General features: G+C 39.6%; 1 protein-coding gene across 2 annotated transcripts in view; it reads right to left on the bottom strand.

Annotated features, from left to right (window-relative positions):
- The window catches only part of ZNF106 (zinc finger protein 106), a 35,644-nt gene extending 23,510 nt beyond the window's left edge, over positions 1-12,134 (bottom strand). For both annotated transcript variants that reach the window (XM_084287790.1, XM_084287791.1), the window contains exons 1-3: positions 12,093-12,134; positions 4,219-4,304; positions 2,850-2,911 (exon numbers count right to left, since the gene is read on the bottom strand). In XM_084287790.1, coding sequence (XP_084143916.1) covers positions 2,850-2,911; positions 4,219-4,272 — 116 coding nt within the window. In that variant the 5' untranslated portion in view covers positions 4,273-4,304; positions 12,093-12,134. The remainder of the gene's footprint in view (positions 1-2,849; positions 2,912-4,218; positions 4,305-12,092) is intronic.
- Positions 12,135-12,295: the final 161 nt, after the last annotated feature.

Below are 12,295 nucleotides of genomic sequence, written 5' to 3'. Positions count from 1 at the left end.
AGAGCTTTATTTTTCTGCATGCATACATCAGATGGTAGACTCAATGCCCTTCATACAGAAGCGTTATTTCATTTTATACATATATATATATATGTATATATATATTTAAAAAGCTTACTAAAGCTTTGTATTTGACATCCAGTTCTCATTACATATCACAGGGAAGAAGACCTCAAGAAGAGGAAAAGTTTCAGAAAATTGTTCTAGCCCTTGAGATTACCAAGTTAACTTTAGAAGGAGGAAAGCAAGAACCAATAAATGCACCTCCTTTACCTCTTCCCTATAGGAAATCTAAAAAAAGTGACCTCTAGCTGGATGCTAAATTTGATGGTAGTAAGATGCTGATATAACATGCTTGGATGGTATTATCTTCTGTCACACAATGCAACTACCCTTATGAGGTTGTTGTGTTCCAAGTAGAAAATATAAAACACAAGTATCTTGCTTTACAAGGCTGTAGAACTCCTAAAAAAAAACCTCTACCAAACTGAAATGGGAAGGAGCCAGGCACAGGACAAGAGAGCAAGGATGTTACTGCACAGTAAAAAATGAAGTCCATAAATCCTTTTTGAGAACAAATTTCTTCTATGCATTCCTGTAAAGGAAAGGATGTAGACCGTTACCTTAAGATTAAATTTCTATTATGAAAATGTAATTCTGATGAAGTGAGTTTAATTTTATTTCAGTCTTACAGAAATAGGAAGCCAAGAATTGCCAAATCACTTGCAGGATACTGTGAACATATGTGACTTCTAAAAATTAGTGTCACCTGTATAAATTTGTCACAAACATAGAAAAATACTGATTCAGAAAGACAGAGCATCTTTTACCAAGATAGGTGAAATGTTAAGTTGTAATCCCATCACTTTCTGTCCCTGTAGCTACCCTAATCTCAGAATGATTGTCTGAATGAAGTCTAGACTAGAAATACTCTAGAAGTTAGCTGACCAGAAGCCCTATTTTAGCCTCCAGTGATGAGGACATTCTGGTTTCTGAGCAACCACTTCCCAGCTGTCCAGAAAGAGAACAAGTTCTTCTTACTCTCAACAGTACAGATACTGATGAGTATGATGAGCCTGATCCCAGGCACATTTCAGAATGTTCCTAGCTCCCAAGACCCAGTTGTGTGGGGCATAGCAGAGATGAAAGCAAGATGATCTAGGTTTTTTAGTTATTTCTTTCTAAACAAGCAGCAGAACTCTGAAGAAAAGACAAAGGGTTAAGCAAAGGATAGCAACTGCAGGGGAAAAAATGCAGTGGAAAGCAAGGAAGTTATTGTTTTTATGCCCTCCCTCTTAAATCCAAAGCAAATTTTATTTGAAAAATGAAATAGTTGCCAAGAAGCTGTTTCGCACATTTCCTCAGTGTGACACAATAACAAAGTTATCAATTGGAAATCTGGGCAACTTATCTGAATCTCACTGAAACAACTTTAAGCTCAAGAGAAAAAAACTATTTTTTTTTACCATATATTTTAATATTTTGATAGATCACACAGTCTCTGTCTAAAGAGTAATAATTAGCAATTACACAGAGGAGTAGGATAAAATATTATACAGCTGGCTCAAGCACATGTATTCAGCTGCACTATGTATGTAATGCAATCCTGCACTCCAAATGCGGACTCTTTTTTTGCAGCTACACATGTGCTTTGCACACAAAGTATTACCTAAGACAAATAAATGTCTAACTTATGCTAGTCTTAAAGCATTATAAATAAAGCAGTTTAGGAGTTTTACTAGAATTCAAACTGACAAAACTTAACTATGTTGACATTAGCATCTAACATAATATGAACCAGTCTTAGTTTCAGACTGCTTTTGTTCAATAATTAATTCTTTAAAGAAGGGGCCTGGAGCTGCTGGAGCAGCTGCTCCCATTTTGCATTAAAAAAATGAGAATAAAAGCTTGTAAACTGAGAAATAAGGTGAACAGAAACAGTCTACAATTTATTTTCCTTGGATTTAAGACAGATGTCCTAATAAAATGAATTTCCAACACCTAAAAGTTGGAAGAAAATAACTTGTTATTCCTTTAAAAGGTGTTGAAAATAGATGTGCTATTTTCATATGAAATCTGTGGTGCATGACGACTATAATAGTCATAGGCAATAGTCATGACTTGTCTGTAAGTCAAATATTTAAGCTCAGACCATCTAATCTCTGGCTAGCTCAAAAGCTGAAACGCAACTGAAAGCACTTTCAAGTGCACTCTGATTGCACCCTGATTCCATATTATCAGGATGATATTTTAATACTCTTGAAAGACTGTTCTCCAATGGTTATAATTAAATCCATGGAAGCCAACATCTGCCCTGGCTAGCTCCATTAATTAAACAACTGGACCAGAGTGGCAGAGAAACAGGCTTTCACACACACAGATGAAGCCTTTACAACCAAGATGTCAGACTTCTTACAGAGGTTTAGAAGACCAACACTTTTTTCTGCATCATTTTAAGCTTTTAAAAATGATTTTAAGAGGAAAATACCAGTGTTCATAATTCTGCTAAAGGCAGAATTCTAGTGCTTCTAAGAAGCCAAAGATGAAACAGCCAAGAACAAAAAACACATTTCTGTCAGGTCAGTTGGGTTTTGTTTTGTTTATTAATTCACTACAGTCCAAAAAAAATGTAGGAGAGCTTTTTTCTTATAATTTGTTTCAGTTAACAAGCCTCACAAGTTTTAGACATTCAAGAACATGGTCATTGCCAGCTTTACTATAAAGCATGCAAATATGTGACGCATAAAATAAACTGGCAATTCAGCTTGTATGGGAAACCACACATGAGTTCTTCCAGAGTATAACATACAAACTGCACTGCGAGGACAGATTCAAGATTGTTCTCATACCTTCCCTTCAGGTTTTCAAGTTCTCTGTGGTGAAGCATGCTTCTCATGTGTTCTTCCATTTCCTTCAACCAGGAGAAAGGAAAGTAGAAATGGTCATAACAGAACAAAATGGTGTATTGCATTTGAAAAGCTCACTTGTGAAAACTCTCCTGCCTTGCAGGAAGGCATACCCTGCTCCTGTAGGGCTGTAGCAGTTGCTTTTCCTGTTTCTATGACCATGAAAGTGCAAGTAGTCACAGTCTTAGAAGTCATATAGTGTTACCTTCCCAGCAGAAGGGCACACTGGAGTCATTAGAATTCTAAAAGGCAGCAGAATTCCAAGAGAACAGAGTGTATGCAGCAAAAATTAGACTTATTTTTGACAAACTACTGCTGATCAACATTTTTGTTCAAAGTCTCATTGATACCACCTCCCCATCAGAGAAATTAAAATACTGTTTTCATGTGCAATCTCAGTAGGTCTCTCTGTATCTGTACTGACACAGCTGCAATTTCATCATCAAATACTATTTTACTCTGCTAGCTGCACTTCAGAAAGTGAAATGAACATAACAAGTCAGCTTGTTGTTTACAGCAACCTTGATCCACAAACTGCAGTGGTAATTAATTGGGAATGAAAGAAAGCTCCTGGAATAGAGTGTTGAGTGTTCATAATTTAGGGAAATAAAGCAGTTCAGAAGACTTCACTTTCTCTTGGTGTTTGAGCCCAAACATTTGGAAATCTTCAAAGAACAGGTACTAATCACTATCCTCCTCAGTTCTCAAATTCCCATCCACAAAGGGAAAGCAACATCTTAAGAGCTGTGTAAATTAATACATTGGCATTTGCAAAATATTCATGTGCCAGGTGGCTAAGTAATATATGAAAATTAAAAAAAAACAAAACAAAAAACACTGAGCTTTAGTGCAGGCTTTGCATGATATCCAGCAAACAGAAGACATATACTAAATGGCAACATTAATGCAAACATGTTGTGCTGTATAGTTCCACATTCTCATCCATATAGAACCAAGATAAAAGTCCAAAAGGAGAAAAATGTATTGATAGTATTCTTAACACAGCACAGCTTACAGCCAAATAGTTTTCTGAGTGATTCACTTTATTAGCTTGACACAGCAATATTAAAAAAACTCAAAGCCCTCAACGTTTTCTGCATTCAGAATCAAGGATTCTGCACAGCTCATTTCAAAAATATGTTCTAAAGCACACATAAATGTACTATTTGATTTGTGATAGATCTAGATCAATACATTCCTGATACAGGAAAAAAAAAAAACCTTAAGAGTTCTCACAATTTTAAAATGGAAGTACTACTTATACACATTTAGTAATAGTATCTACTGATGTTAGACGTAAATTATTATTTACCTTTTTTGAGCTGTACACAATGTGACATAAAATGCATTTTCGTTCTCGAACCATGCTTATTATTCTGGAAAGGTCTTATCCTATACCTGCAAATAATTCAAGAAGAACCAACATTCAGATTTTGATTTCTCTTTAATTGGTTTCAGTAAGCATTACTATTCATGAAAACATCTGTGCAGAGTTCCTTTAAGAGAATACACACCTCTCACACATAGTCAACATTCTTCAGGAAAGATGAGATAGTTTTGAGTATTCCTCTAAATAGCTCTTAAAAGAAAAGTAGATTTCCTTTGCTTTCACTTTTTTTCCCCTTGTCCTCCAACACATGACACTCATACTACAAGCAAACAAAAATCTGTAGGATTGCTCACAGATACTCAAATCAGATTAACAAAACACTTTCCAGCTAGCATAATGAGATAGAGGTAAGGAATTGAAGACACCAAGCAGGATGAACTCACATTTTTATTATATAGTACACAGGGCAACTCAAGTAAGAAAATCTATAAAGATCTATAAGGACTTAGGAAAATGAAATGAAGGCTATTCATGACAACCAAGACTGCCAGTCTTCATGTTTTATCAGTCAATTTATTCACTGTGAAATAAAACTTGAAGTGATTTAAATTCAGTATTTTTCTTCTTGATCTCTGTAAGAATTACACGTGTGTATACTGAAATACCCAAAAGTGTTTTAAATATATTCTCTAGCTTTATCACATGGACACATCATTTATTTGAAACATTAGTAAAGTCTACAGATTTTCATTAATTGTTCCCAAAGGTACAAAACTATTATATTCTGGTGCGAAGTTTTTAATAAACATTTTAACACTGATTCACAGAACATGTGCATATATGCAAATGAAGTATCAGCAGGTTAAATTACTATTATTTTTAATAATTTTGTTTAGTTTATAAGGAGAGCAATAAATTAGAGGTACCTATATGTCTAGGCTATAATATGAAGGTGGATGCATCTGCATAAGTAACAGGACATTGTCATTGCCCTTTTCTTTCTCTCAAGAGACATTAAAATGGGGAATGATCGAGTCCTACAGTCACTTTTGATTGACTTCTGCGAGGCAGTTCCTCACCTTGTAGCAGAAAGAAATGTATCTTTCTACTGCCAATACTATTATTCATTTTTTATCTCCACTCAAATAGGCAATTCATCCCAAGCTTTGCTCTTTTACATTAGTCAGCTTCAGAGCTAATTTGGTAAATAGCACCAAACTTAACCTGCAAAAGCCTTCATCTGTACAGTTCACACAGCCTACAAAACTAATCCTGATTATTCACCACCAACCTTCTGTTTCTGGGACACTGAACCCTCAGAAGCAGGCACTGACCAGAAGCTGTGAGCAGGAACTGTATTTACACCAAATCCAGAGCGCACAGAATTAAAGCAGCTCCAACATTCAGCGCTGCTGCCCAACTGTAAGCAACTGAATAAGCAAAACCACACTCACTCCAATTCAAAATGTGGTTCTTGGACAAATAACTCCTTTCCTCTGGATTTGCACATCCACTTACAGCTCCTGTGTGCACCAGCAGATGTCCAGCATAAAGAGAACTCAACTGAGAGTTGCAAGAGTCCTTTAATTTTTAGTGATAAGAAAGTTTCCTCCCTAAAAAATATCCCATTACCATACCAAAACAAACACATTTAAAATAACAGATTCAATCATCTTGTGTTACCTATACAACATTCTTAGGGTGCCATTCTTGAAATACTTGATGGTGTTTAAATATGCATTCTCCAGCTTTATCACATGGGCGCCAGATATACTTGAATCATTAGTAACAGCTCTGTATTTTGACAAAGCAACCACAAAGGCACAAGATCACTCGGAAGTCTGCACCACGCCAGGTCACACAGGGCATACATATAAATTCATAGGACACCTGTGAAGTGCATGCAAAAGCACCTGCCTTCAGAGAAGGTCAGAGCACAGAAATACAGAATTTCAGGACAAAATCTTTTGCATTCATCCACGTTCTATTTCCAGATCATAGAAAGTATGACTTGTTTGTAAACACACACATACTAGCTTTGAAGCTAACTTCTTAGTTACACGTAGCTTCACTGTAGCTGCTTGCTTCACTGAAGCTGCTGCCTCAGTTTGAGTGGAGATTAGAAAATGAGATATCAGCCTCAGAGATAACAACCTCCTGGAAAACCTGTGCAAGTATAGAAGCACATCACTGATGTACTGTTTACATATAGATCCAAGCAGCTGCAACAGATCTAAGAGAATTATTTATTATTGTACACACAACAGGTTTGCATACATACTCAATCCAGGAGAGCTGTTTGAACATGATTAACTTGAAGCCACTCCTGAAAAGCAAAGGATGCAAATGCTTACACCAATTTTGCATGAAATCATGCTCTACTTCCCCAATACTCTTCCCTTGCACTACTTTGTCATTTAGTGGAATAATACCCTATACGTGTTCAGGATCTTACTTAAGACTACTTCAAGTACCTATGGAATTTATCCTTCACAAGGGTAACGCAGCACAGGACTCAAATCAGGCCAAACAGGCCAGTAGAGCATGGCGACTTGCTGACACCAGCTAGCACACCACATTGAAACGCTTTCACAAGCAGAACTAACATTACACCTGTTTTGGCTAATTAAAACATATAGTAACTATACACGATCACAGGAAGAGTTTTAGGCTAACTGCCCAATCGACTGAGCATTACTTATGACAGAGTACTAAAAATACTAATGGAATTCAAATGCTATTGGATGTCACTATGAAAAGCGAAGCTTTCACCTCCACAGAGAGAAGCCCTTCGAAACAAGGGCTCAGAAGCAACGAGATATTTTGTAGATACTAAAAAATGCACATACAATGACTAGGAGAGGACAAATCCACACTCTATTTCCAGATCACCTCTTGACTGAGTGCCTACACAGAGATAAACCACTTCCCTTCATGCTTCACCTTCTTACCAATCCTGCTATAAAAGCCAAGGCTCACATCAATGACTTTAACTTCACTGCGAAAAAACTTTTCACAGAGTACTTCAAAAAAGCACTACGAATTCAAAGTATTCCCTCATTCACTGAGTAACAGTAACAAGAACCAGGCAGCTTCTGAGCCATGTACTCAGTAACGGCATTTCCCTCATTGTACACTGGCAGGTCTACAAATGCAGGTCAATTTAAATTCCTTTTAAAGAAAATAAAAATCCTATACTTAAATACTGAACAACCTTCAGGCCTTTATCAAGTTTCCCAGTTAGTGCTTTTCAAGTTACCAACTTACCACACGGCACAGAGAACTACTTCTTAAGGGGGCATCAAGTGGAAAAGGAGCCAATGCAAAACCAAGCACAGTCCAAGAGTGAGCAAAGATAAGAGTTCGCCAACAAAAACCACCACCACCATGGAGAAGAAGCAAACCTCAACAGCAGAATGTCAAGCCTTCAAAACAAATGAGATGTCACAACAACTTCCTATTTTGAGGAAACGTTACCCATCAGTAGGGGATTTTTGTTTGTTTTAAAGGAAAGGGATGGATGTATTTTACAACTCTGTGATGTAAATGCAATTTGCCCACACCCTGCACCTGCCCAGAGCCTGGAAACAGCACGCGCATTTAATTAACTTCAGCAAGTCTGTTAAGAGCTTTCGGAAAACGCTTCTCACAAGTAAAAATAACCTACAAAGAAAATGAGGCATTAGACTACTTCCTGCTACAACATCCATTTGCCTCCAGTTATTCAACTTCACCGGATAGCATACATTAAAAATGCATGTCAAGGCTAAATCCGCTGCAGATCAGTGGCTGAACACCGACTATATAAAGCCACACGCGCCCCGGAGAGGGGCGGGCAGCCCGGCATTCCGGCTGCCTAGGAATCCTCAGCAGGCCTCGGAGATGGGCAGCACTGGGCCGACAAAGAGCCAGCCTACACACTGTGTTCCTACAGACAGCAGCAGTGACTCTACACCTGACAAAAACGGGAGCCTGGAAGTTCATCATGGCACGATGCCCTTCAGCAGCACGTTCCTCAGCCCCTCACGGGGATGTCGTCGTCCTTTTGCATCAAGGAGTTCTCTCCTGAGGCAACTGGTCGCATAAATGGCCGGGCTGAGCTGCACGAGAGTACCACAGCTGCCACAGGCTGGGCAGGAGAGGTGTGAAGAGAGGAAAGAAGCAACTCATTGCAAAGCACATTCAGGAAACCTTCTGTTGGTTGATGAGAGGAAGAGATGGACGTCAGGTCCACCTGGAGGGAAGCCTCTGGGCTAGAAGAATGAGGAATGGGTAGTACGGCCTTTAGGCCCTAGAAAGCACTGAAGTAACCACTGCTAGGCTAGAGCACAGGTAGTTTGGTTAGTTTGGGCAGCAGCAAAACTTCTTTTGCCCATCTGCTCAGAAGCCTGGTCTTCACAGGAAAACCTGGAGAACACCACAGACATCTGAAAGCAGTACGCAACCACCTATTGCAACAAACTAACGCTACGTAGCAAATCAAAAGCACAACCAAATAATGATTTATTAAAGCCTAGCAAAACAGAGGTTTTCTTAAGGAAAAATTCTTATGAGTATCAAATCATTTCCCTGTCCTACTTGCTGCTCCAAAAGCCCTTGTACAGACTGCTGTACAAAACCAAGTAATTCACCATAATGAAGAAGGGCCTGTAGTCATATTTCATCCCCTCAAGCAGAAGTTACATGGAATAAAGCACCAACCTTCAAAAACTACCTTTCCTTCCCAGAATCACTGCCCTTGAGGCACCTGAATTCACTATGCATCTGCTTACTAGACTCTTTCCCCAGTTACCTGAACGTTACTTCTGGGCATATGTGGGAGGTATTTTAGCATTCCTGCAGAGATGCTGATCTCTGCAACCCGGTCTGATCAACAGCCAAAAAACTTATGGACTTACTAGAGTTAAGCCATGACTAACAGCATTATTCTCCCCTAGCACATGAACAGAATCATGCATTACACAAACTAGTTTGTGGTCATACTTTTTTTTTGAACGCGGCAAAGGAAAGAACTGTATTGCAGCACAGTAGTTACAATGCTTGTACGAGATGCAGAATTTCATTTCAATTCCTCTCTGCTTCCCCACCATTAGCTTCATTCTCATGACTGAGGGTCCCTGAGGGCAGCTGGAAGGTACAGGAGACCCCCCAGCACTGAAGCAGCACTGCTGAACAGCAAAGGCTGTAACTGAGCTGCCAAGCGATCAACTATTTTGACACTGAGCCAGGAGGTAAGAGTTGTTCCACTGATCAAAGTTCTCTAAGTTCCTGTTAAAAGCAACGAAGTTAACTACACTACCCTAGAAGACATCTGCAGGAAGCGGTCCTATGTGATCCCATGAGTACTGCTGTGTGGTTTTTTTTTTTTTAAAGAGTATACAGGGAAGGTATACTGGAGATAAGGAGACCATAGAGAAGTACCTTATACAACAGACCAGCACATATGCAAGAGCACCTGGCGTGAACACAGACTTTTCATTAACGACTACTTTTACTACAAGCAAAGCTAAGAATGGGCTTTAGACCAGAAGAATATATACGCCTTAAATCACAATCAAACTGTGGCTTTCTAATCTCCCATATATATATAAGCAATGCTAATAATCTCCCAATATCCAAACTAAGCTTTCCTTGCTGTAAACTGAGACAGTAATACCTCCCCAGTGAAAGTAAATACCTTACTGCTATCTTACTTATCACACTGGCAGATTCAGAAATACACACTGCCCTAATTTGAATGGAAAGCTGTTCAGAACCACTGTTGTATACTGCCATTTCAGAGGCCTAAAAAACACACACCTGGACAACTGCTGTTTTCTCCTATATTCCCAGTTCTTTTCCAGACTTATCCAAACTGTTTCTTCAGATGTTTTCCTCAAACACCTCATTTTCTGAGCGTACTAAAATTCCTGCTCCTCTTTCCAAATTGCCTACAAAACTATTAAGGAAAACTGGACACACTGCTCCAATTGAGATCCCTACCACTGCCCTTTGGAGAGGAGCCTTTTACTACCATTATAGCCTCAAACACCAATTGAGACAAAGTTTTAATAAGAAGCAACACAATTATTCCCCTTTCCTGCGTATTTGAGATTACGGTACCCTTCACAGGTGAGCAAACTACGTCTCTTTCACAGACTGGAAGTTAAGAACAGGTACTCAGAAAAGAAAACAGACTGCTTTACACATCTTATCTATTGCAGTTCCACAGAAGCAGGTAGCTGGCTTTAGCAAAATGACTCAAGACTCCCTAACAAAAGGTCTACGTACCACATACTCAGACTTCTGAACAAAGGTCTGTGCACTAGAGTGTATTTAATCACTCATTGGGTTCTTTATACAGTCACAACAGAGCATTAAAAACCCCTGTGGAGTGATTTGAGGCACTCATACCAAGGTAGTCAGGTCATTTGTCAATATATGGAACTTTAGTGACAAGTAAATTCAAGCTAAGGATCCCAAACATTAGGCTAGCAGTCATCAATGATTCAGCAAGAGAAATACAAGCGTCTGTCCAAATTTTCACACCTCTGAAAGACATTCATTTTGTTCCAGTGGTGAATATTCAGGGCTCCATGAATTTGGGATCAAAATATAGAATACCCTAGGTCTAGATGGAAAAAAGAAAAAATTCCATACCCAACAAATAATACCTTTTTTTAAATTTTTGTTTGTTTGTTTGTTTTAATAAAACAAAAGTATTTTTGTAAAGCATTATATTTTTTCATTTTTGTATAATCCGCTCGAGTCAGGTAACATCTCAAATCTTATGTCACCATCTGGTGGCAGAGTTCACAGAAGACAAGTGCCAAATATTGAGAAGAATTTCATCAAGCTAGATTTGTCTCCAGATATCTTATGAGCTTTATCTTTAAAAGATAAAGCAGAAAATCAATGGAAAAATGTCTTCATTTTATGAAATGATGAAATTATCTAGGAATCTTAGTATCCCTGTACATAGTTTGAGTACTTATTTATATGACATAATTTTATTCTTTGTACTGAATAACTATCAGAGCCCTGCATGATTGCATGTTTATGATGCATTTGGCTGATACCTCTTCAAACATATAACATTTTCGGTCATTGGTGCTAAAAGTTACCTAAAATTTGGTCCCAGTGACTCAAGTGATGGACTAACACAGTTTGGCTAAAACCACCTATTTGCTTGAATTGGGAATGCTAGATTATATAGCATCTATTTACAAAACTTTACATACAAAAATCAGCCCATGATGGAACATGCACGGCGATAGTGATGCAAACACAGTTGCCTTTTACTGCCTGATTGGTTAAAGCCAAACAAAGAGCAAAAAAAAAAATAAAAAAAAAAAATACAGTTGTCTTTAACAGGAGACACAGTCTCTTCTCAGCTTGGGATTGGAAATTATTTCCTAAGGTAAATAAGTTACAAGCTGAACTTCACTGTCCCTAGGGTACTGAACATTCACTCCCAAACACTGCAGTCCTAATGGGGAGCTACTTTCAAAGCTCAGCAAACCCATTACCGAAATTAGGATCCATCAGTTCAGCAAAGCAGTCAATCAGCTTAATGGAATAATTGAGGCTTGGCTGAAAGAGGCAGCCACTAAGAGACAGCCAGAAACAAGCAGCGGAGACCTCAGACGAGCGGCCCCGGGAGCTCCTCCTGCAAACAAAGCCCGTCACACCCCAACCCCCTCCTTGCGGGTCACTCCTCAGCACCTGCCCGTCCCAAAGCCTCGGCAGAGCTGCGCTGCAGGGAGAGGGACGGGGAGAGGTGCCCCGCTGCAGCGCAGCACCGAGATTGCACCGATACAGAGATAAATCCTGTTCCCCCATGGAAATACCACACCAAGCCCGGTGCCGGTACTCACCTGCGGCGGCCCCCGGCGGGGCAGCGGCCCGCCCGCCCGTCCCATCCCCGGCGGCACCGAGCGCCCCCCTCCCGCCCGGGCCCCGCCGCCGCCGCCCTGCAGCCCCAACGGCGCGGCGCCCCCAGGAGACCTGCGGCGCTCGGGGAGGCGGGGCAAACCCTCAGCACAACCAATAGGAACGCGAGGAGGCAGCCGCGCTGCGA

This window comes from Netta rufina (genome assembly GCF_964035555.1).
Source record: "Netta rufina genome assembly, chromosome: 5".
Classification (NCBI taxonomy): domain Eukaryota; kingdom Metazoa; phylum Chordata; class Aves; order Anseriformes; family Anatidae; genus Netta; species Netta rufina.
This window is presented reverse-complemented; position numbering and strand designations above follow the sequence as displayed.